Below are 26,745 nucleotides of genomic sequence, written 5' to 3'. Positions count from 1 at the left end.
TAAATATATGTGGTGCAGCCTGGAGGCAATGTATCACAAATTACGATCAACTGAGCTAAGAAACAGATCAGTGTACAACAATAACAAAGACTTGAAAAAGGACCAGTTTTTTTTTTAAAGTCGAAAGAAAATATTGAGAAAAAAGAAGGGCTACACTGAACAGAGAAACAAAAGGTTACACCTCACAAAATGATACTCCTCCAACTAGACACAAAAAGAAGGACCAGTTACGCACAATAAGGATAGAGCAATGATGTCCGACATAAGCAAGGTTCGAAGCTTCACCCTAACTTGAAAGTTAGCAGTAATAAGTTGTATAATATTAGACGTAACATCAACATGCCTACAGCACGGCGGTGTATCATTATCCAGTTTTATTCACCGCTAATTGGTTAGTGACAACATTGACATGAATTGTTTGGTCACCCAATTATGCCGCATATGTTATATTTTCTTCATAAAAATTGGTTCAAATATATTTATTTTGCATTTCTAAGAAACAATACAACAAACAAATATACATTTTTGTTTCTAGTTGACAGTAAAATTACAATAATTTTCTTCCAGTTCACAATTCCATTGTGTTACAGTTACAGGTGGGAATCGGGTTGGATCAGGTGACCGCGGGTTTAATCCCTCATTAGGTTGAGTCGGCAGGGCTCTGGAATTTAATGTCCATTAAGATTATCAGGCGGACCCGGGCAGGTAATTTATTAAAAATTGGTGTCCAAACCCATCCAAGGCCGCATACCTTTTTGGGTTTTTGGGCGGTACAAGTCTTTGGTAAAACTCAAGAAGCACCAAGTGATGCACCCTTTTGTCATGATTGTCATCCAAATAGAGCGCTCCCGAGTCTAATAAGACAATAAGACTGTGACCATGTTTGTTTGCAGGCTAATTTATTAGGTACCATCGGGTCAATTTGACGGGTCGAGATCACGCAGAATGCCACCTCTCACTCCAAAACCCGAGCCCGACCCGTTTATTTCATCGTCCCGGTCTAAGTTGAATCCATCTCCGGGTTTTGGTGTCCATTACGGGTTTTGGGTTTTTCCGATCTTTCCCAACCCTAATTATGACGTATTACCATAGACTAACATGCTTTTCAAATAACCGTGCGTAATGCACAGCTTATATTACAAGTTTTACCTGAATTGAAGGCAGAAGCAGGTCCCCATATCGAGGGTCTCTTCCTATCATTTGCACTACCTCCTGGTCACTCTCCATTCCCATAGCCTTCAGAACTACCATGATTGGAATCTACAGGAGTACATGAAACCACAATGAGTTGTACTTCCCCAATCCCACCCCTCACCCCCCACCCCCACCCAAAAAAAATGGAAGTTACAACTATGATAAGATTAATAAACTATGATAACTATGTGAGAGACCGGTTTATTAAATGTATTTAGTTGCAAAAACAGCTTGTCTTTGTCCATGCAAATAACGGTCTTGCTCTTTGTCTCCTCTGTGCTGCTAGTTACGGACGCCAATACACTATCACAAGACAGATACAATTACGAAAGAAGATTAGAGTCACAAATCGAATAGTTAAGTTGTACCAGATTTAATAAACAGTTCCACATGATGCTAAACAAAATGAAAGAGTAACAAATGAGGAAATCTACCAGAAAAATTGGAACCATATACCCTGCAATCAAGACCTTACACTCAGAACATGCCATGTAACGATGAAATGAGATAATCAAACAAGTTAACTATATTTTTGAAAAAGCATGATTCTATTAATAGGTCTAGGGGCAATAAATGATTACAAGAATAGATGAAAAAACACTCAATTGTCCAACATAGCTTAGCTCAATGACCCACTCCTCACATAAGAAAGGTGTCCCACTTAGACAAGACATGAAAATCTTGAGCTCTCTATATATATGTGAGACCACACAAACATATTAAACTTAACCTCTAAAATGATTACGTCTAAGTCGTCCATCTCCTAAACAATTTTCATGTTCATTTGCTTCCATACAAACAAGTTAAAATCCAAAAAAAAAAACTCCCATATGGCCTTTTTTGCTAAAGATCCTTGTACACATTTTAAAAAAAAATCCTTGTACACATTTTCAAGAGAAGAAGTTTCCGCCATCGCCTCTGAAGGTTCTCAGTTATAATATAGCAAGTTGGTTCGTTTTAACATTCTATTACCTTACAAGTGTATTATGTGAAGCATGCCGAATTTAGTCGAGCAAGTGTCGAATTCAGCCGAGCAAGTGCCGAATTCAGTCGAGCAAGTGTAATTCCAATGGGAGTACCTAAAAGTTAGGAAGGATAGGAAAGAGGTTTGGAGTATTATTCCTCTGGCCATCATGCGACTGGTTTGGAAAGACAGGAACGACAAGTTATTCAAGGAGTCAAACCCTTTCAGTTCTTTGGTTGCGGAAGACATCCTAGCTATGCTTTTCCACTGGTGTCGTTATACCCTGTGGGAATAAGTCTTGAGACTTTTTTTTAATTGGGAGGCCATCATGATATTACAATTTATCTTAGTTCCTCTTGACTTTGACTTTTCTTTACTTTTCTCTCTTTGTTCCTACAATGTACATTTTTTTCTCTCAGCAATATTAATTCAAATTATTCAAACAAAAAAGTGTACTGTGTGTGCACATCTGCATTAAGATTTATTTGGCACATAGTTTTGTAATTGTAAGTTAGTTGCAACTATTTTAATTTTGTAGTAAAATGATGTTATTGTATTCCTTTCCAAGTACTTTTTTTTGTTTGAAACTTTGAATGAATATGTTAAGAAAACAAAAAAATTACAAGAGGGGAGGATCAAGGCATAGAATTTCTCACGATATCCAGACTCCTTTCCAAGTACTAACTGTAATGTAGTTTTTCTACGCACATCAGTTGGCTCAAGTCTCAACATATGAATCTAGGCTTGATTTGGTACAAATAATACCCTCAAATTAGGATCTCCATCAGAAAGGATCATCTCAACCTAACTAGGAATTTTTTTTTTTTTTTTTTGATAACTAGGAATTTCTTGCTAAGGAAATGTTTAAAGCAATAAGCGTGTGACAACTGTCAGACTTAGTTGGCAAGAGGAGTGAGTGCACAAAGCTAAGATCAGATGACATTGGACTTTTTTCCTCAGCAAAAGGTTTTTTTAAGGGTTAGCTATGAAAATTATTCCTCTAGAGGCCTCTTGAGTGGAAGAGATTTGCCAAATATTGCTTCAAATTATGAGATCTAATTAACAAGATTGAAAGTTTTGAACTTTATGTCATAATTTTCCTGATGAAAATTAAAAGAAAACATCATAATCACTGTTTGACTTCTCCAGTAAGGAAATGGCAGCTATGTTAATGTCTAAGCATGGTAGGTGAGCATTTAAACATGACTTGTACACGTCAACACCATCGCTACAATGTAAAAATACATGCACTATATAATGAACATCAATTCAGCTGTACCATTATTCAGAAAAGGAGGCAGAACGAAACAGAAAATAGTATGATCCTTTACTTGCTCAGCAGACTTTAACAATACGGTGTTAAGATATAAAGAAACTTGAGGTTTGGAAAGCAAACATTTTCTTGCCAAAGAATTCATTTATTGACCAACACAACTAACGAAATCTGCACTAGAATTGAGAAACATAGAAAGAAAAACGACACTACTAAGAAACACTTACCGTGACTTCTTGTCCTTCTCAATAATTATTCTGTTCTTCGAAAGTTGTTCTTGTATTAAGATTACCTATAAAGAATTAAATTAGAGATTTTCTTACTAAGGAACGTCAAAGTTAACAGCAATTTGAATTTTGAACGAGATTAAGGTATTCCAAATGAGGGGACCTGTGGAACCTAGTTCCTTCTGCAATCTGTTGGTCTATATGGAAAGCAAGAAATGAGGGGATTTTCAGAGACTCCACAGTGAGCTTTGCTGTGGAGAGGGAGGATGTTCTAGGGGTACTGTTTGCGTGGAGTAGACAGTTAGGCTGTGCAAAAATGTACTCTTATGTTGATTTTGTGTCGAATTGGGGGAGTATCTTTGGGTGAGCTGGTCCCAAGTACCCCCCCCCCCCCCCCCCCCCCCCCCCCTCTTTCTTCCTTTCTGCTTGTAAATTCTTTTCCCCCTTCTTAATTCAATCAACTTTTCAAAAAAAATAAGGAATTCCAATATCCAAACCAAAATCATAAATAAACTAGTGTGGCCATCTATGACAATGAGCTATTATTATCAAAGTTAACAGTCACCAATATCTTTACCTGCATAGGACAAAGTTAACAGTCACCAACATTGCCATTTATGATATACATATACTAATATTCGACTTTGGAAAAGGATAATATACTAATACATATTTTATTTAGGTTTAATTGACTATTTTGCTATGAATAATGTGCATCGAACAGGTATTTCCTATATATGACTATGATATGTCATACAACCATACGTTTCAATATAATTAGTTTTTTTTTAAGTTAATATAATTAGGGGGTTCATCCCTCTTCCCTACCATCCAGCTTCTGCACGCGACAACATTGCCTCCGTCAGGCATTGTGTTTTCCTCCCGTTCTTGTTTGCTTTCTACGATCTTCCTATTTAGGCATTTCTTTTCTCTTTACCGAACAACCCTTAACTCCTAATAATAATCTAGCAAGTAGTATACAATTACTAGGTCTACCATGTAACCCAAGACCAGTTATCCTTTGTTTTAGCAACTTTATACTCAACTAACAGTCTAACACAAACCAGTACCTAATACAACCAAACTAACACATCTTAAAAGATAACTAGAAGAAGTACATAATTATGTTGCGAATATATATATATATAATATTTAAGTAGTCGCACGCACATCGGATGTTTCAGGTGTCTAATACCAATACTCATCCAATGCCTACGATTTTAGTGATTGCTCTGTAACAGTATCAGGACAATTAGTTCTTTTTTCTCAATATTAATTCGAAGTTTAAAAAAAAACAGTATCAGCACAATTTGCTTCCAAGACAGGTACATGTGTTCTCCATGGTCTCTATTAGATAATTAAAATGAAGTTGCACTCTAAGGCAATACCGCGATGATCATGTCATTCAAAGAAGAGCCCCTACAGCTAGATGAGGGTAACAAATTTTCCATGTTGGACATATTCTCACTAAATACCAAATAGATTAAATAGTACAGATTTTAGCCACACAAGGGGATATGGAGAAGATTAGCATGAGAACAATCATAGTTTTACCTTCTCATTTCCTTTAATTACAAAATATCCACCGGGATCAAGGGGGCACTCACCTACCATACAAAAAAAATAATTCAATATAACATGTCAACAAGCAGCAGAGTTAAAAGGTTTTTGCATCACTAACCCAGCTTAGCAAGTTCTTCTTCATCCTTTCCATTCAAAACACAGCGACAGCTACGTAGCATTATTGGCATGTGTCCAATTATTAAATCTTTCTGCAATAGCATTGCTGTTAAACAATTTAAAAAAGCACACACGTATCTATACATTAACAAAAAGGTCAAGTAGGACAATTGTACCCTATCATCCAAATGTTTTTTGTCGTGGCTTCCCTTGGTGTACTTTACGTTCACCTTTATAGGAGCAACATACCTACAAAAAATTGCAAGTATAAATCACATGAAGTAGTTGAAGCTACAAACACATTCATTGTCGTCAATCTTCAAAATAATTCTTTCTTCTTGTTTGACGAGTAATAATAGATCACGCGGTAACTACTCCGAAGCTAGCAATAGTATTGCTAGCTTGTGAAGTAATAACAAATATAAATGCAAAAAAGAAGTTATAGGCTTGAAGGATCAACATTACGTACGTTCTGTCTGAGAGTCGGCATCCTTGGGGTGTGAGTCCTACATTAATTTGATCTTCCTCCATAGAGGGCTCTCCTATACGGACATCGGTGAACCTAAAACCAGAAAAGAAAAGATGGATCTCTCACGTTTACATTCGTGTAAGGGGAGAATACAACTCATACATATACTTGGAAGAACGTGGAAACGATCCTAATTTGAGAAGTAACTTTTTCAACAAAAAAAAAAAAACGGAGGAAGAATATAATTACTTTATGTACATCTCAGGATCGACACCCGATCTAATGGTATCATTGGCACGAACAATTTTCTTGATTCCGGTATTCACAAAGTAATTAAACGAATCCAAATGTTGTTTCACCAAACCTCTCACCTATAATGAAGTCCAATAATAAACCCAGACTATTAGCAGATACTCTTAATACCCAAAATCCAGAAATATGAAACAAATATATACCTTCAAGAACTCAGGAAGAAGTTGAAACTTATCAACCGCAGTTTTCACCGGAGCAGCGAGATATTGTTTGTCAATTGAAGACAGACTGTACATGAGTTCAATAGTTTATAAGAACAAAACATATTTGAATAAAGGAATCGAAATGATCGACCTTTGAACAAAAACTAAAAAAGTAAAACCCTAGGGTTTATGAGCGTGGTAAATGATAGAGATACAGAAATGAACGTACTCTTCGTCGACTCCCATGGTTTATGAGCGAGGTTCTTGCTTGCTACTTCTCTCTAACTTTCTCTCACTACTTCGTCGATGAAGATTTTACAGCGGTGGCGCGAAAATCCCCGTTGAGTGAAGAAAACGGAGAACTCTTTCTCGAACAGTTTAAATTTTAGAACATTAAAGCATCTCCAGTGGACCAGTGCTACGACTTATAGAAGGCGCCTTTAAAATTACTCCGGATCCCACAACCTATTGGACATAGACTCCGACCGAAACAGGTAAGTTCAGTACCAGAAGAGGTGTTTCAATTCGGTGACCAATATACAGACAATCAGTAATCTTATGTAGACAACAATTTTATATAGACAAATGAAAAAATTATAAATCGGAAAATATTGTGAAAAATAAAGGAGGTAGGGAAGAAGAATGATAATGGAAATATAGACCAAGAGATAGAGACAAGAAAAACTTGATTTGTATTCATATGTTTGTAGATGATTTCTCTACTTTGATATATTGGTATATTAGGTACATTGGTTCACTAGTTTGGTACATCTTATTCACTAACAAGAAAGCTCTTTATATAGGCCTCTTGATGAGTTACAAAACTAATGGAGAGTAATGGTGCTTGAATACAAATAATGGTGGAGAACTTATGGTGGTGGGAGTTACCAAAGTGTGGTGGTCGTCCACCATAAATCAAAGATTTATAACACTCCCCCTGGATGTCCACCACATCAGATATTGCCTCATTAAAACCTTACTAGGAAAACCCAATGGGACAAAACCATAGTGAAGGAAAAAGAGTACAAATTCTTTGTTTATGTACATCTTTGATGAACACATAATCAGCCTCATTAAAACCTTGTTAAGAAAAAATCCTAAGGGAAAAATTCTTAACGAAGGAAAAAGAGTACTTTGGGAAAATATAGTACATAGTGTCTTCATAAACTTGTTCCCCCTCATGAAGGTTGAGGGCATTGTTCAACTTTTTATCGTCAGCTTCTTTTTGGTATATATACACAATATACAATTTGTAGCATTTGACATTTCAAGTTGCATTAGTATAATGTCTTAAAGTTCATGCATACTTTAACTTGAAGCTTGTTAATCCTTTAGGGATATCGATTGAAGTCACTATTTAGTGATCCGTATTTGTGTATCATGTACATCAGTAAGATAACTATAACATCTTGTGAAAGTGATGTACTTATCACATTTCGTTGTATAATCCACTTGACACACATAAGAGGTGTTAAATTCATCATTTGATGACTATTGTCTTAAAATAGAGTTGTCTCGCCAAAACCTTGTCAGGAAAATCCAACAGGACAAAACCTGAACGAAGGAAAAAAGACTACAACTTTTAAACAAATTATAACAATTTTCAATACGCATAGTTGCCTCGTTAAAACATTGATAAGGAAAACCCAATGGGACAAAACCTTAACGAAGGAAAAAGAGTACAACGTGATTGACATTTTATATATGAATGATGGTTGTTTTCTAAAACCACATTACAACACACATAATGTATTGTCTGTACTATATTATGTACTTCGGGACCTGAATTTTCATGATATATTAAGACAATATGAGTTGTTTTGAACTATAGCCTTTTAGTAATTCAAAATATGTTCATTTTCAAGATTTTCGTTACTCGAATAATCTTTTTCAATACTCCACTGTTAAACTTTGATAAACTCTTCAAGAGTCACAATAGGATTTATAAATACTTCATAATATAATTCGGAGATTTGTAATTCATATTGAAATTTTATAAGTGGACGTCAAATCCTTTATAGACTAAAGGACATTTCTTACACATGTCTACTTTATTACCTTCGGGGTAATTCTTAATTGGTGTTTCGATTTCATGTCTAAAGACTTAATTATTTTGTAAGAAAATCCACAAGTAATGAAGTATCTTGTCTAAAGTTGACCAATATTACTTAGAGTAATTCCGAGTCAATATGCTCCCACTAGCTACTATATTCAGAAATACATCGTCTGAAATAATTTATTTGATTTTTCAAATTTTCACAGCATACATAGTTCAATGATCTCATATATGTGCCTTTGTAAAAGGTTCGTGTCTCTTTTTACACATATCCTCTTCAGGGGATTTTATTGGAAATATGAATCACATTCATTTCTAATTTGATAGCCTCTTTAGGAGGAAAAATTATTCCTTCAGTGTCAAGGAGTATATGTCACTTTGATAAACTCTTGTAATTTTTCCATTACCTTTATCTGGATATAAGCATATTAAGCTCTGAAAAATATTAATATCTCGAGGTAGCAAGTTTTCTGTATAATGATTCCAAATGAGAAATACTCGATCATTTTCAAGTATTTTACGACATTGAATATAGGACTTCCTCCCCCTAATGTCGGTAGATTTTCGTCTTATTTATGAGCACATACTTCAAGGATGTGACAAAGACGAAGGAAAAATCAATTGCTTTAGGCAAATTTGATTTTTTTTTTCATATCATATTTTTCGTTGGACAAAAGTTTCTATCTGATCACAGCTTCAAGTGTGAGCAATTTGTTATAATATCACAACTTTAGGTGTGATTAATTACATGTGAGATATATCATCTTCATGTGATTTTATTTTATTTTATTTATTAAATCCATCATCACTTTCTTTTAGGGTATACAACTTCAGGTGTAATTTGAAAGTGAATATCATCACCGTCAAAAAATGCGAAAAAATATCATCACCACTTGCAATGCAAGTGCAACCAAAACTTTGATATCACATTCTCCTTAAAAAAATTTCGTAAAATTTGGTTGTCTTCCACCATGAAGAACTTTGTCAAATTTAATCAAACTATATGTTCGCATAGTAAAATGAGATTTTCAATTTTGTCACTCAATTTTCAATATGAACTCGATGTAAGATTTACTTATCACCGTTTAATTATAATCCTTTAATAACCAACGGAAAATAATTTTTGTACTGAAAAATTAGCATTTGTCATTCTTCAGGAATGCGCAAATAAATTTCTTTTCCCCAAGGGTTTACCCTTTTGGGTGACAATTTACCAACTCATGACGGATATATGTTTTCATCCTTTGAGATTTTTTTACTCTAGTAATTATTTTAGAATTTTCTAGGTTTGAAGAAGTATATACGCCAAACTTCAGGTTTGGCAATCTCATATACAAATAGACGTTCCAATTTGATCTTAGCCAAAATTTAATGGTTAAATTTATTCTTTGGAAAAATCTTCATTCACAGATCAAAATATACTCTTATGATACATTCATACAAAATGAAACATTAGCTATGAGAGTAATACCAATTTATTTTGGATGCATTATTTACCTTGACCTTACCATTGAATAGATTGCATTGATATTCATATTAGTTTGCAATACCAACATTTTCACCATTATCATCTACTTAATTCTAATGTTCTTTAGATATGATTCACTATGCCTCAACAATCACAAAATCAATGGTTAGAGATAAGTAAAAATAATAAGTTTGAAACTTTAACAAAGAGAACCCACATACCTTTAACTTACCAATTACAATTGACCAAACTTACCCATATTTTATTTGTTTGTACCTTGATCAAGTATTTGATAATTTCTTCTTCCCTTTGGCATAGAGCAAATCGTGCTGATAACGTGTTGTGAAAAATAAAGGAGGTAGGGAAGAAGAATGATAATGGAAATATAGACCAAGAGATAGAGACAAGAAAAACTTGATTTGTATTCATATGTTTGTAGATGATTTCTCTACTTTGATATATTGGTATATTAGGTACATTGGTTCACTAGTTTGGTACATCTTATTCACTAACAAGAAAGCTCTTTATATAGGCCTCTTGATGAGTTACAAAACTAATGGAGAGTAATGGTGCTTGAATACAAATAATGGTGGAGAACTTATGGTGGTGGGAGTTACCAAAGTGTGGTGGTCGTCCACCATAAATCAAAGATTTATAATAGAAAACAATTTTTAGAGGGACATTACACAAATACCTTTCGCTCATGTCCTTTAAATATTAGAGGTTTTACTCTAAATCCTCCTCCTTTTCTCCTTCCATAAACCTTGACCTCTTCTTCTTCGTCTCCAACAACTAAATTTGTACGTACAGAAATTATAGAGAATTTGATGATTATGACAAACCCAAAAACATCAAAGTAAAAGTCGCCATTATAGACCAATGGGATTCTTATATGGACAATAATTGTTGGTGTAAGAATATTAAGAATTTAATAAGGTGACCCAATGGTTTCTTCTTCTCCATCACGACATAAGGTGACCCAATGGTTTCTTCTTCTCCATCACGACATAATTTCCTCCTTCAATAGGAAAATGCTAAAATCACAAAAGCTTTTGACAAAAGTACTTACCCAGCTGATGTGGCGGTTGTGGTTTGAAAGTTTGACTAAATCTAGGCCGTTGAGAGATGAATATCACAACCGCCAAATCAGGTGGGTAACTTTTTTTGTCAAAATCTTTTGTGATTATAGCACTTCCGTTTTCAATATCATCAACAACCAAAAGATGTAGTATATCAGATAAAACGATAAACCACCGATAAAGGTAATGAAATGTTCGGTAGCTTTTAACAGGGTAAGGTCTGAATCTAATTAAATCACACTAATGATACAAAGATGATTATATAGTAATCTTTTGTGTATTTAATGAATTTCAAGACCTTGACAAATTGAAGATGAAATCATATTGTTAGGTCATCTCTCAACACATAAACCTTAACTGAAACTAAGAGAAGGGTAGTAGATCAAACTAATTAATTGAGCTAGAGACATTAATTTGGATGAGTAACTAACTAACTATGCAACAATGACATTAACACTCCTATTATCCATGTTTATCTTAACAAATTAATTCGTTCATCATCTTCCTTCTTTCTCAAGTTTTTGTTGTCATAGAGAGAGAAAGAGAAGAATTATATTTAAATCTGTAGTTAAAGATTGAGAATGGTTGTTTGTTTGTGGTGGTCGGTAGGAGTACGTGGTGGTCCGAGTCTCGGAGAAGGTGAACGCGGTGGTGGTGATTGGTGGAGGAAGTGGTGTCTCGATGAAGATGAAGAAACAACTAGGGTTGTCAAACCCTAATGGTTAGATTTTACTTATTGTACTTACTTAATAATGGTCCTCAGATTAATTAGAGTTAATATTCAGGTATATATATAAAGAGTTTTTCCCTTATTAAATCAAAGTCAGTTAAATATAGTTGACTTACATCGGGTCCAAAAATAGTTGTCCACATAAAAAAAATTAGTTGTCCACGTATTGGCCACCTTCATTCGTGGAAAAATTTTTGGAAACGAGAGGAAACGTGTCCAAGGGTTCAAATATTCATATGAAAATGAATTCACAATGGACTACCGGTGCTAAGTAATATTGGAATTAGAGTGTCGAATATACTTCGGGCTTGTGGGTTATGTCGATCAGAAGAGCTGGAAACCTCCTTTCACCTTTTTGGATCATGTTCGAAATGGAAAGAACTCCTGTAAGTATTTAACAGTCCAGATCTACAACAACTATCAATGGGCCTCATCAAGGAGAAAACAGTAAACAAACATGGATGAGATATACCTTGCTTTTATGGGAATAGTGGAAACAACGTAATGAACTTATCTTCGACAACAAAGAAATGGATCCACGTCGATGTTGGTGGAGGTAGAAGCAAGAACTAAAGTATGGTTCTCCCTCTGTTACTAACCAAATAACTTTGAGCAACTTGTAGGATGAGGAATGGTTGGCACCACTAGAAGGAAAGCTGAAAGTAAATGTCGATGGTGCCTTCAAAGAGAGTCGTGCAGCAGCGACGCCAGTGGCTAGAGACTCGAACGATTTAATAGCCCACTGGAAGATACAAACCTTCCCACCATAGTCGTCGTTACATAGCGAAGTGATCGCCTTCAAACTAGGGTTCTAAATAGCCGAAGCGATGGGTTTGCTTGAATTTATACTTGAAGAATATTCAAGGGTTATCACCCGATTTATATCCAACAACGATCAAGAAGTCTTGTGGCGTCTACTAACGATCTGGATGCACTACGTGTTCGGTCTACGTGGCTCCACGTCACAATCAAACATTGCAATCGATATTCGAATCAAGTAGCCCATTTACTGGTTGATAACGCGTTAACCCCCTAGGTTAACTAAAGTTTGTTAATTAGTTTACAATCTAGTCTTCGACTTAACTTTTATGTATGTATGTTGCTATACTTTGAGTGACTTGTTGTAATCCTTTGTTGTTTAATATATGATTCGCTCTACAAAAAATTACTCTTTTTTATTATCATCCTTACTGAACAAGTGTCTTCCATATTTTTATAAACATTTTCTCTCCAAAAGCTTTCCAAATTTTAACTAAAATGTCCCTAAACATCCATGAGATAAATTTGTCTTTAAATGTCCATAATCTCGTGTCTCAAACGAATAACAGAGAGATTGGGAGACATTTTAAATGTCTCAAATGAATAACACAGACATTTGGGGACATTTGAAGTATCACAAACCAATAACACGGACATTGAAGAACATTTATAGACAAAATGTCTCGTAAATATTTACAAATATTTTAAGACATTTCGAGACATTTATCCGTAGACAAATTGCCTTTACAGGCATTTGAAGACATTGAGTTAGTAGACAAAATAATTTGGAGACATTTCAAGACGTTTGGTTCATGGACAAAATGTCTCGTAGACATTTCAAGACATTTGGTCCATAGACAAAATGTCTCGTAGACATTTCAAGACATTTAGTCCATATACAAAAAGTTCTAGAGACATTTCAAGATATTGAATCCATAGACAAAATGTGTATTGGATACTATTATTATTATTATTATTATTATTATTATTATTATTATTATTATTATTATTGTTATTATTATTATTGTTAATATTATTATTACCATTACTGAGGGACACTTGGGGGACATTTATTATTTTAATATTTTTATTATTGTTTAATCATACGAACTATATTTGTACTAATATTTCAAAAATACATTTTTTGACTTTTGTAGATCTGTGGATATACGTGGGTATTGATGGACAACCGGTGGACATCTATTATTTTAATATTATCAACATTATTTCAAAAATACATTTTTTGACTTTTGTAGATCTGTGGATATACGTGGGTATTGATGGACAACCGGTGGGCATCTATTATTTTAATATTATCAGCATTATCTAATAATATGAAATAATATATTTGTTCTAATATTTCAAAAATATATTTTTTCGACTTTTGTGGATATCTATGGACAATTGGTGGGCACTTCCTATTTTAATATTATCATTATTGTCTAATCATATGAAATAATATATTTGTATTAATATTTAAAAATTATATTTTTCAATGTTTGTAGACATCCGTCGATATCTTTGGGCATTAACGAACAATTGGTGGACATTTATCATTTTAATATTATCATTATTGTCTAATCATATGAAATAATGTATTTGTACTGACATCTCAAACATATATTATAGGACTTTTGTAGACATTCGTGAATATTTGTGAACATTGGTGGATATTTGGTTGATATTTATTGTATTCTCATATGAAATAAATTATATTTATTAATATTTAAAATATATTTTTCGACTTTCGTAGACATCTGTAGATATTTTTTTGTTAAAGAACATTTGTAGATATATGTGGGCGTTGATGGACATTTGATAAATATTTATCATTGAATATTATTATTGTCTTCTGATACGAAAGAACAAATTTCTACTAATATTTTAAAATTATATATATATATATATATATATATATATATATTTATACTTTCGTATACAATTGTGGAAACTGATGGAAAATTTGTGGATATTTATTATTTAATATAATATAATAATATAATAGTATAATACAATAATATAGTAAGATAATAATAGGGTTATTTTCCAAATAGCCCCCAACTTTGTGATCAACTTCCTGTCTAGCCCCCTACTTTAACAAAAATACCCAAATGACCCCATTTTTAAGATTTTGTTATAACACCGTTAGCTAGTCATCATCTCTCTCTCTCCTCCATCTCATCTCCTCTCTCTGCCACCTCATCATCTTCACCGGCGAAGGTCGCCGGCCGGCGACCTTCAAACATAAAAAAAATCCTCTTTCCTCTCTCTCTAGATCTGGTATACATGAAGGTCTGTTCGCAGGAAAAGGAGAGACTTTTAGAAGAAAAAATATTTCTTTTTTTAGAGAGAGAGAGAAACTTTTTTAATGTGTGAAGGTCGCCACCCGAAAAATTGGTCCGCCCGCGACCTTCGACTGTGAAGATGATGAGGTGGCATAGAAGAAATGAGATGGAGGAGAGAGAGATGATGACTAGTTAACGGTGTTATAACGAAAACTGAAAAAAGGGGGCATCTGGGTATTTTTGATAAAGTAGGGGGCTAGGTAGGAAGTTGGTCACAAAGTTAGGGGCTATTTGGAAAATAACCCATAATAATAGTATAATATAGTAATATTATAATATAATATTACAATAATAAAAAACAATTAATATTGTTATATATTATATTTTGTATTATTAATGTAACTTGATAATAATAATTATTTTTATTATCTTCCGACTGAAATGTTCCGAAGTCTCTTCCATATTTTCAGAAACGTTCTCTCTCCAAAAGTTCTCTAAACTTACACTAAAATGTCATCAAATATCCTTGAAACTAATTTGTATTGGAATATCCATAATTTCATGTCTGGAACGAATTACGGAGACATTGGGAGACATTTAAAATGTCTCAAACAAATAACATAGACATTGAAAGACATTAGAAATGCCTCAAACGAATAATACTGACATTTTGAGACATTTGAAATGTCTTAACTCTCAAACGAATAACAAAGACATTTCCGATATTTGAAATTTGTTAATGCAGACATTTAAGGATATTGAAATTTTCTCAACCAATAACACCGACATTCGGAGATATTTCAACATGATTTTTGGTAGTCCAACAGACATGTAGATTCTTGATTCCTACCAAATTCATTTTTGATAGAAATCAACAAAACGCGCCACTAATTTGTTGATTTTCTTTCATTTTTTTTTTCTAAACACTTCCAAGTTCTACATTTCATTTTTTTCACTAGCAGAAAAAGATAACTCCACTGTCATCAAGAAGTCACTTTCTCTATCCCCTCTCCCTTTCCCTCCCTTTTTTTATACTCACGGAATGGAATAAAGCAAAAAAGAAATAGTGCAAAGAGGACAATAAGAATGACTCGATATATATATTAATAGATCAATAGATTGTTTTCCTTCAGTATCATGTGATAGACCTAGGCAATTGCAAACTCCTGCTATGCACGCAATGAAAAGACTGTATATACAAACCTGGACTCGTTTGACCTGAATAAATGAGACAATAACTAAAGAGATTAAAAGAATATTTAAAATGAGTAGAAAAACACAAAATATTTCTTAATTATTATTCAGGTCAAAAAGCATACAAAGTCTAATGTACCCTTTTGTTATTTTGTAAAATTAATTCTTTTATTTTTTTGAAAAAATATAGATCTTGATAACTTTTCGTGAGATGACGAATTTGTATGAAATTTATAATTTAGAAAGGGTTTTCATTACCTTTCTAACATGACCTACTTTCAATACTTTTTTTCAAAAAAAAAATCTCAGAAAAACGTAGATTTTTTTTTTGGAAACTGGGTTTACAATTATTGCAAACAGAAGTATGAATAATGTAAATTGCAAATAAGGATTTCCATAACATAAAATGCAAACTGGGGGTTACAAAATGCAAGTTGCAAACTAGGGTTTGCAAAATGTAAACTGCAAACTGGATTTGAAAGTTTTACAGACTGTAATATCGGGTTCAGATTTTGCAAACTCAATTTGTAACACGATAAACAAAAAAAACCGAAGTTTCTTCTTCAAATCTGAAAAATTTTATCTTCATCTTGATCATATAAATTGAGGTTACAGATCTGGGCGCACATAATCATCAACATCTAATTCATCCTCAACATCAGACTCATAATCATCAAAATTTGAGTTTCGGTTTTAAGAAAGAGAGAGAGAGAAAAAAAAAAGAACAAAATTTTGTCCATATTCATTAACCGAAGCCTTATGACTCTCTCTCTCTCTCTAGTGCAAAGATCCGATTCATTAGCTATCAAATGATTTGGAACGTATGGCTAAGCTGGAAGCCGATCTTGCTGCCATGAAAGAACAAAAGGATCAACTTGAGCACACGAGTTCCAACAACAAGATCAGTAGACAAGTTTGGATTTGTAAACCAAAAAATCTTCCCTATCCATTTTTCTTTCTTGAATATCTCGTTGCTATCTTTTCGTTAAAAAAGGTTTGATGAACCAAATCGGAGATTCCAATAGAAGAAGAAACGAAAATGAAGAAGAAGAAGATTCGTAAAAGAAGAAAAATATTCGCAGAAGAAGTAGTAGAAGAAGAAACCCGAAGATGAAAAACAAACCTTAACCAAAAAAGTTTATGTATTTTTTTAGAGAGATTGTGAGTTTTAGTGGGTATAGTTATTTTCAAAATGAACAAAAAAAAATGACCTGAATAACAATTATCAATATTATTTTAAACATTACGCATTATTACACACAATATTTAGGTAACTTCTACCTAATAGATTAAGATTTGTTTTTTTAGTTATTATGAATGTCATTTAAACCCAAAAACTCATATTGCCTTAATAAATAGTCACGGGATTAATGATCAGATTTTAGGACCGATATAATTAGGTACATCCCATTGTCATAAAATCTGTGATTAGCGGGTCGTTTTAGTTTCGAGTCGTGTTCGGATTTTCAATTTAGCTCCCAATAGCACTTCTATTGTGACCCTTAACCTTCTTTTGTCAAACTTTCTATTAAGACCCGTATTTTATTTTGTAATTATAATTTTATTAGTTTATACTCTCCTTATCTTTTTGGAATAATGTATGAAAAACTCAAAATCAGAGTCAAATAGAGAAAAAAATTCAGCCGAAAAAATTAATGCAAAAGAATCTAATTTTAAACCCCTTTTTAACTTTTAACAAGACAGTCCTATTTTTTGTATAATCTTCTTTTTACTCGTCCATGTTGACAACATATATAAATATGTTGCTATAAACAATGGACAACGTATATAATTGTTTTGTTATAAACTTTTAACATGTACAATAATATCCTGACTTGTTATAACGTGTTGACAATATATTTAATAATGTCCTGACACGACCGAACCCTACCATCTACGAAGGCTAAAGCCATTTATCAACTTGGGCCTTAATAGCTCCTCGTAAGGCTTTATGAAAAATTACAAAGAAAAGTGCAGTTGCGGGGACTCGGGAAGTAAGAAAATAAGACATAAAAATTCAATCCGGACGCTCCTTAAATTGGAGGCCTAAAGTCACCGCTTTGGTGGCATTGGCTCAGGGTCGACCTTGTGTCCGGACTTCTTATAAAATATTGACAATATATTTATAATTGCTCTGACATGTTATAAATGTTGTTGAAGACATACATAATTATGTGGGTGTGCTATTAACAACATATATAATGCATTAGCCAAAACATTATGTTTCCGTCAGTGTCAAATACACAAAGGATAATATGTATAATACTTTTATGTTTGCAAAAGACAAATTGAACAATGCATTAGTCTAAATGTTTCTGTTGGAAGCAAATCAAAAAATGTGGAAATCATTTTTTTTCCCAAGACATATCGTTCAAAAAAATGTACATTAGTCTAAATGTGTTTGTCAATGCAAAAGACAAATGGCAAACATTTTTTTTAAACAATTTTTTAGCAAAAACGAACCTGCTCCGAAATTTACTAAATTGTTGGGAGCACATTGAGATTTGTTCAGAAATTTACAACATTATTGAAAACAAACTGAAATTTGTTCAGAAATTTTCAGAAAATATTTTTTTTAGCGAAATAACATCCATAAATAACACTACAAAAAATATAGCTATTAGGGACGGCTAAAAACTGTCCCAATAATGCAAAAACTGTCCCCAATATAGTATTGGGGACGGTTTTTATCCGTCCTAGAAACTGGCGTCCCAAATGTTATTTGGGACAGTTATAGCGACAGATAGCTTCTATCCCCAATATTCTGTTGGGGACGGTTTTTACTGTCCCAATATAAACGGTAGTTAGGGACAGTCATGAACTGTCCCTAAAAGTTTGATAGAATTTTCTCTCATTATTTGGATTTGGGACAATCAACATCTGTCCCTAGAAGTTTCGAGAGTTTCCTCTTGCGTTATTGGGAGCATTAATATTTGTCGGTATGAAATTGACGAACGTTATTCCTAATCAAATAAATTTGAAGCTTCCATTTAAAATGAGTTCAAACATAGATAATCAAAATATTCTTACTCGTACCAAAATATAATGTATTTCATTTGATGCTATTATCAACATATACAACAGCAGTATTTCACAAATATTGACCCAACAAAACATTCAACATGTATAGAACTGATGGGACAAACAAAATCGCATTTGTTACCACAAGAAGCTTGTACAGACTATCATTTGTATGGGAAATCTCATTGAACCTTTGTTTGACATTGTTGAAACTCACCATCTCAGTGGCATCGTGGACAAATAAATCAAAAGAACTATTGCAAACTTGCAGCTGGAAACAACCCCATTAGCTGACTGAATGTTTTGAATGGTGAGCCTAATTCGAAGCTAATATTCAACTGATCAAGATCCTTGAGATCGAAGGCAACTGGCGCATAATGATAGGGATAAAAACCTGTAGTAAAGAATATCCAAGCATCAGTCAGACAAATATCAAAAATAGTAGTGTCTATACTTTCTAAGAGTAAAAAAACAAAAAGATGGGAGATCTAATAGGAAAAAAGTTGTGATCGTGTTCACTGCATATGTGTGGTAGATTGGTGTTCTTTCTTGTTCTTTGTCTTTCAGCTTCTCCCATAGAACTAAAACAAAAATGAGGCTTCAAGCTTGTGCATCATGTCAAACGGTTGTATTTAACACAATATCAAATGCAACATGGAAGTCCTTCACATAAGGAAACATGGTGTACAAAGAAAGTTAATATTGAGATTATTTCCAAAGGAATGACGACATCAGAAGTAGTTAATCGAAATATTAGTTCTTTTATTTGAAGCACACTTACCATCGCCAGGAGCAAACCTCTTCATAGTAATAGAGCATGTCCCAGCACAGAACTTTTAGAACCTTAAAGAGCAAAAAAGCAGTCAACATTCAGTTAACCTTCATTAGATAATGGTTACCAAATTGGAAAATCAAACTTCGTGAAAACGCTTCCAAAAAACAGCTATAGATCTTTGCCTACATACTAAAGTTTTGCACTTCACTACACGATTCAACCAAGTGACTTAAATTGAACAAGAAACTGCATTTTAACTAACCAATAAAAGATGATAACCAAAATGAGACTAGTTAGATGAATTTAAATGTTAATTACCACAATATATCTAACTAATATTTATGCTGGATGTGACATAATCAGATAAAAAATGGCGAGGGTGATTGATTCAAAGAATTAGTGGGAGTAAAGATTCAGGAGAAGAAGCTCCTATTGATCTGCATTACCAACAGACTAGAAAGAGCTTTCCAAAAAAAAAAGACTAGAAAGAGGATTGGTTAGACTGAACTTGTTTGTCCAAGCTTCAGCAGAAGAGGGGCAAAGGTGTTTTGGAAGTGTTTTGCAAGTGCCCGTGAGAGTGCATAGTTTACGATGGATAGAGGACAACGACTTTCACCTACAAAAGGATCATACCAACACATATCAAATGTATATTCGCATGAAGCAGAAAATAAAACGTAAATGCTGATATAAACGAATGAGTACAAAAACCTAAATATAGAAGAAACAAGTAGTGCAAGTATCGAACACTATTAAAATCATTAAGGTGAGGAACATACATTTCACGAACCACTAAAGGTAAGCCCGGCATTACGGTTTGCTATTCCAAACTGCAGTATATGTCCAGTATAAGCTCTCCAAGTTTAAATGTAAGTTCCGGCTTCAGAATGCTCTTTTTGGTCCAACATATATAAATGAGAACATGAAAGAATTAGTGCAACAATGAATCAAAAGCACAACACAAATGTCTTTTTAATACATAATTAGCAAAAAGAATTACTTAACTGGAGTTGATTAAACAGAAGAAGATATCCTAATGAGCTCTCGAAAATTTACTAACTGTTAAAACCAAATTAGTAACAAGGCTCAAATCTTAAGCAGCTGGATCCTTTAGTATCAACTGTTAAATGTAAATTTAAGACAAAAAACTAAAATGATAAACTATTCAGTAAAACCTAGCAGCTTAATTCAAGCTGATAAACCATTATTAAATATAACCGCACAAAGCTCAAATAAGATAAAAATGAAAAGGAGATCAAACATCAAATGAGAAGACCTGAAACATGATCAATACCACAATTCAACCACTTCTTGAAAATCAATCAATTTCTTCTCAAAATGAATTTGAAGTTTGGGAAAAGATAAGTTTGGTAAAAAAAATTGTTACTAGCGTATAAAAATAAGATGAAGAAAGAAATTTAATCAAAGTATTACCTATATGAGCAACTGATTTCTCTGAGATCTTCTAGCCGATTTCTCCGAGATCTCCTCGCCGGTTTCTCTGAGATCTCCTAGCCGATTTCAGTAAAATCAAATCTTTGGATATCAAAACTAAGCAAAGGATGTTAAACCAAATGAAAAGTCATTTAGATCATTGAATTTTCCACATCTTGTCAGTTGACCTATTCGATTGATTTAACAAGTCTTTTGATTAAAGTAATCAAGTCACAGAGACGAATTCAATTGAAGATAGAATCTTGCTCATTGCTATTAAACATAAAATCTTAAGAATTTGAACTTGTTGAGTTTAATAAAGATGGGTTTTCTGCAACAGAAGAAAGAAAACAACTCGGATAATGAACTACTACTACTTCTAACTGTTACCATCTTCAATTTCTCCACTGTTTAATCTTCCTCTTTTCTTCCACCATAATTAGTAATACAAGTATGCAATGAAAGCCAATATTAAAGCCAATAATTGGACAACTAAAAAGCAAACTTAACCCAATTCCTGAACTCTTAAGAGATATCATCTTTATGTCCCTCTCCCTATCTGATCGATAAGATACATTAAACCTAAGAACTAAAGAAGATCTCTACTTAAATATGAAAAAAAATCACATATAATAATCACTGTAAAAACCCTAAATAAATTTCACTATCTTGTATTAGAAATTAAGTTTATGGTTTGAAAACCCTAAATAGTTTTAATGCATAAAACAATAAATAGTTTTAATGGATTTTTCTCATAATAACTATGGTTAGGAACAAAAAAAGAAGATGAAGAAGAAATTTAATCATAGTAACAACTACAAGAAGCAGTCGATTTCTCTGATTTGTTCAACTCGATTTGTTGTAGCCGATTTCACTGGAATCACTAATCAAGAATCTCCAAAATATTTTGTTGTAGTAGTAAAAGAAGATGATGATAAGAAGAAGAAATATAGAAAACTGACCAACTGGGTGAAGATTCACAGATCCCTCACCTTGAGAAAACTGATGAAACTTGGGAGAGACCGAGAAAGGGAAGACGAGAAAAGAGAAAAAGAGAAACGAAATAATGATTAAATCTGATTATGTTAGGGATAAATTTGGGCCAAAATTAGGTCTAAGCGGGAACATTTGCGCCAAAATTGGCCGCCATTTTTTTGTATCCCACTACTCTAAAAATCTGTCCCTAAAATACATTAATCGTCCCTACTGTCATTTTTCCCTACTGTCATTTTGTTAGGGACAAATACTATAAAAGTGTCCCTATTTTGAATATATTAGGGACAGACATAAAAACCTATGTCCCTATTGGACCTTTTTTTTGTAGTGTAAAACCTGGGTTACAAAGTTCACCACTCTCCACACATAACGTTGAAAGAGGGACTAAACTAAATGACGATTTACCAACAAAGGATTAAAAAGTAAATTACACAGATTGAAGGGTCAACACGGATGCTGCCAAATTGTGGGCGGACTGATTTGAGAATCTGGGGCAGTACATGCACGTGACTTCCATCTATCGCGACCTTTCGTTTAGGTCGTTGATCTCGTACCAATATCTCCACGGGATTTCTGGATCAACGGCTGAGATTAGGTCTAGTATAACCCTAGCATCTCCTTCTACTATATAACCACACAGCCGTATCTCTTGCCCTAAATCTAAACTGAGTCTAAACCCTAGCAGCTCACTGTGGAACGGAGATACTGGTTCAAACCTTAAAGTCTTGCTCCCAATGATGTTTCCTTCATGGTCCTTTGCTATTGCTGCTGTTGAAGCTTCATTCTCTCGAAAAGAACCGTCAAAGTTAATTTTAATTTGGTTAGGTGGAGGAGGACACCATCGTTCATCAAGGTTTTCCTGCATCACATTAGTAGCAGATGAAGTTTGGATAAGATTAGGGACATACCTAAGGGATTCTCTGACTCTCCACCAACATCTCACCAAGTCGGGTTGCTGATTTCTGAAAATCAATCCATTACGTTCTTTTCACCATTCCCATATGATGTAGGTAAATGTAAACCATCGATTGTGTCCATTTGATATATCTAGGACCAGATTTGTTAGTAGACTAATGAGATCTGTGTTTTGTATATGCATGTCTTGTCTATTTGTGTGCTGGATTAGGAGAATGAATTTTGGACATGAACCGAATAGGTGGTCAATCGTTTCCACTTCGTTGATGTCGCACATCTTGCAAATCTGAGGTACATATGAAACTTTAGTACCTATATTGTGTAACGTAGGTATCCCATTATTGATTAGTTTCCATATGAACTGTTGTACTTGAGGGTTCATATTCTTTATGCTCCAAAATTGTTTCCATAGGAACAACTGAGGTTGTTGTGTCAGTTGTGGTGTCTCCTTGATCTGTTTATAATATGATTTTGCCGAGAATTTTTCTGATGGAGTCGGACACCATATCACTCTATTTTGATGTTGATTGTCTCGAGGGATTGTTATTGCGTTGGTTGCCTGTATTGTCTCATCATTAAAATATAAGTTAATCAACTCATTATTCCAAATTTTAGTGTTAGGCTTAAGTAGATCAGAAACCCAAATGATAGTAGGGACGAATTCAACCGCAAATTTCGTCTCGGAAGTAAAATTTTACTTTTACGAAATCAGTCTTATTTCAAATAATATTCCAAGATTAGGCCTAGTTTGCTATTATAATATCATCCCAAATTTTAGGATTTTAATCCTTTTCTTTTTGTCTCCTCAACTTTAGTTGTGGAATGACAAGTAAACTCATAGCCTCCACACCAACATCTGCCTTATCCCCAAAACGTCGACTCCACAAATTCCTGCAGATTATCGTCCTATTAGTCTTCTCAATACCACCTATAAGGTTATCACTAAATTGTTAGCTGAGAGACTTAAAGCCACTTTAAACCCCATCATTTCCCCTTTTCAAGCGGCTTACGTGCCAGGGAAGCAGATTGCAGATAACATCATAATGGGCCAGGAGATTATCCACTCGTTCAAGATGCTGAAAGGAGCGCAGGGTTACTTTGGTCTTAAGCTAGATATGTCAAAAGCTTTTGACAGGGTTGAATGGAAATTCCTGATAGATATAATGAGAAGTTTAGGGTATGACGATCATTGGATTAAGCTTATTCATACGTGTATCTCCACCTCCTCTATGTCTGTCCTCATTAATGGGAGGCAGGGGCAGATCTTCTACCCCACTAGGGGTATCAGACAAGGCGATCCGTTATCTCCATTCCTTTTTACGATTGCCATGGAGGGACTTAGTCAGAGATTAATGTCTCAGAATGGTCAGAATAGTTTCAAGGGGTTTCCTACGTCTCACTTGGACCTCGAGATATCCCACCTTCTCTTCGCAGACGACTGTATCATTTTTGGTAAGAACTCTATTGACAACATTCACAATCTTAAGGACATTCTACAAGATTTCTGTGACACTTCAGGTCAGATGATTAACTATGCCAAATCTAATATCTTCTACTCGAAGAATTCCCACCCTAAGTTTAAGCGTCTCATTATGCGGGCACTAAAAGTTAGACAGGCGTCTACTTCAGAGAAATATCTTGGGGCCCAACTATTTATAGGGGCACAGAAAACTAAAGTGTTCAAGGATATTCTTGACCAGATTAAGAACAAGCTGAGCAAGTGGAGTAATTCTTTTCTTTCCCAAGTTGGTCGCACTGTGGTCATATCGGCCATAGCTGCAGCCGTACCCCGATATCAGATGCAATGCTTTGCTATTCCAAAAGGAATTACTAAAAGCATCAAGTCCGTCCAACGGAACTTCTGGTGGGGTAAGTCTAAAGGCATATGCACCAAAGCATGGTCATATATTTGCCTTCCGAAAAGTCAGGGAGGCCTAGGTATTCATTCACCTGCCTGAGTTGGATAATGCAGCTTTAATTTCTAAGATGGCGTGGCGTCTCAAGACTGAACCGGAAGCCGTTTGGGCCAAACTAATTAAAGCGAAATACTTCCCCAAAACTGATATTCCGGGACCGGCTAAAAACCACCACTCGTGGAACTGGAAAACTATAAGAAAGCAATATAATATCATTAGTGAACTCACCAAGTGGGAGGTAAATTCAGGTAAAGAAGTGAATATTTGGTCGGACAACTGGATTCCAGAACTTGACGGAACAGTACATAATGTCAGCAACTCCCCTCTCACCAAAGTTGCTCAATTAATCACCAATAACAACTGGAATGAAGAAATGCTCAGGGAAAACTTTGAACCTCATACGCAAGAACTAATTAAAGCTATCCCAGTCAATAGTGAAGAAAGAGACCAGCTTAAATGGAAGCTCACCAAGACAGACAAATTCTCAGTAGCTTCCATGTACCATCACTTAATGAGTAGCTCCATCAATGTAAACCCTAGCACACACAACTGGAAATTCATTTGGAATCTACCGACGATCCCTAGAATCAAGAACTTTATCTGGAAGATCTGCAACAAAGCTTTACCGGTGAGAGGAAGAATCGGCAAATACATTGATAACAATACTAACTGCCCTAACTGCAACATAACAGAATCTATCGAGCATGCGCTATTACATTGTGCCCTAGCTAAAAATATCTGGTTCAATTTTAACATAATATCGGAGAATATTTTGTCCATCACAGACTGGATCTTCTCTTGGGAGGTTAACGAACATCTCTGATACACCAAAGATAACGTACATTTCACTACAGTTTCATGGGTGTTATGGAAAGTTAGGTGTGATCACTGTTTCCAGCATGAAATCAATGATCTTCATAAGATTATCAAAATGATTGAAAACTATCCGAAATCCAGTAAAAAACCAGGAAACAACCATAAAAATAAGAATATTCCTTCAACTGATGATAAATGAAAACCACCGCAAAACAATGCTATTAAGATCAATGTTGATGCATCTTTTACTAATATAATATCCAATATAGGAATTAGTATTATCGCTCATAATGATAAATCTAAATTCATCGGAGCACAGGTTAAATCTTACAGAGCGAGAAATAGTGAAGAAAGTGAAGCTATGGCCATCTTACTTGGTATCGAATGGGCTAAAGAATTGAATTACACTTCCATCATTATAGAAAGCGACAACATCAATCTTATCCAACATCTGAATAACAACAAACATGCAGTTCAATGGCAATCAATCACCCACATAAAGAAAATCAAGAAATACAAGAACGAATTCCAGATGATCAAATTCAATTATACCAGGAGAGAACTGAATTCAAATGCAGACAAGCTGGCAAGATGGGCGAGGAAAAACAATAGAAATAAAGTGTGGTTGAACGTTCCATGTATTTTAGCTAATAGATATTGTAATAACTGTTTGATTTAATTAATGCAATATAGCTCAACAAAAAAAAAAAAAGTAAACTCGTAGCCAATGACCTTGTAAAAAAGAGAATTTGACTCTCTTCTCCACCCTTCTTTTTTCATTTCTTTTTTCTTTTTTCTTTTTTCTTTTTCTTTTTTTTCTGTTGAACCTCTCTTCTCTCCTCTTCTTCTTCACACTTTTTTCTCTTTCACTATCTCTCCCTCCCACCCGCTTTTTGTTACGACAAATGGGCCTTCGACAAAAGGGAAATATACTTGCGACAAAACCCCAACATAGGGGAGGGACGTGTAAAAGGGAAAGGGCGGGAGAGGGGTGGGAAGCGGACCGGACGGGTAGTCCACTGTCACTTACTCTTCCGGT

General features: G+C 34.3%; 1 protein-coding gene and 2 long non-coding RNA genes across 4 annotated transcripts in view; 1 reads left to right on the top strand and 2 right to left on the bottom strand.

Annotated features, from left to right (window-relative positions):
- Nucleotides 1-6,771, bottom strand: part of LOC147545904 (DNA-directed RNA polymerase III subunit 2-like) — a 30,302-nt gene extending 23,531 nt beyond the window's left edge. The window contains exons 1-10 of one of the 2 annotated variants that reach the window (XM_086638425.1): nucleotides 6,492-6,771; nucleotides 6,263-6,347; nucleotides 6,057-6,178; nucleotides 5,808-5,900; nucleotides 5,515-5,587; nucleotides 5,340-5,430; nucleotides 5,213-5,265; nucleotides 3,659-3,723; nucleotides 1,392-1,497; nucleotides 1,150-1,260 (exon numbers count right to left, since the gene is read on the bottom strand). In XM_086638425.1, the coding sequence (XP_086494551.1) occupies nucleotides 1,150-1,260; nucleotides 1,392-1,497; nucleotides 3,659-3,723; nucleotides 5,213-5,265; nucleotides 5,340-5,430; nucleotides 5,515-5,587; nucleotides 5,808-5,900; nucleotides 6,057-6,178; nucleotides 6,263-6,347; nucleotides 6,492-6,508 (816 nt within the window). In that variant the 5' untranslated portion in view covers nucleotides 6,509-6,771. The remainder of the gene's footprint in view (nucleotides 1-1,149; nucleotides 1,261-1,391; nucleotides 1,498-3,658; nucleotides 3,724-5,212; nucleotides 5,266-5,339; nucleotides 5,431-5,514; nucleotides 5,588-5,807; nucleotides 5,901-6,056; nucleotides 6,179-6,262; nucleotides 6,348-6,491) is intronic. The other variant, XM_086638426.1, reaches the window with a different exon arrangement.
- Nucleotides 6,772-20,020: 13,249 nt separating this feature from the next.
- LOC147545903 (uncharacterized) lies at nucleotides 20,021-21,101 on the bottom strand. The gene is made up of 3 exons (XR_015223938.1): nucleotides 21,064-21,101; nucleotides 20,409-20,688; nucleotides 20,021-20,245 (listed from the first exon to the last, which is right to left on the bottom strand). It is a non-coding gene; the product is annotated as an uncharacterized LOC147545903 (long non-coding RNA).
- A 1,615-nt stretch (nucleotides 21,102-22,716) lies between these two features.
- Nucleotides 22,717-26,164, top strand: LOC147545902 (uncharacterized). Its single transcript, XR_015224308.1, has 3 exons — nucleotides 22,717-23,069; nucleotides 23,186-23,265; nucleotides 26,026-26,164. It is a non-coding gene; the product is annotated as an uncharacterized LOC147545902 (long non-coding RNA).
- The last annotated feature ends 581 nt before the right edge of the window (nucleotides 26,165-26,745 follow it).

Source organism: Eschscholzia californica, unplaced genomic scaffold (genome assembly GCF_041429995.1).
Source record: "Eschscholzia californica isolate CP2 unplaced genomic scaffold, dmEscCali1.0.p SCAF_4, whole genome shotgun sequence".
NCBI classification, from domain to species: domain Eukaryota; kingdom Viridiplantae; phylum Streptophyta; class Magnoliopsida; order Ranunculales; family Papaveraceae; genus Eschscholzia; species Eschscholzia californica.
This window is presented reverse-complemented; position numbering and strand designations above follow the sequence as displayed.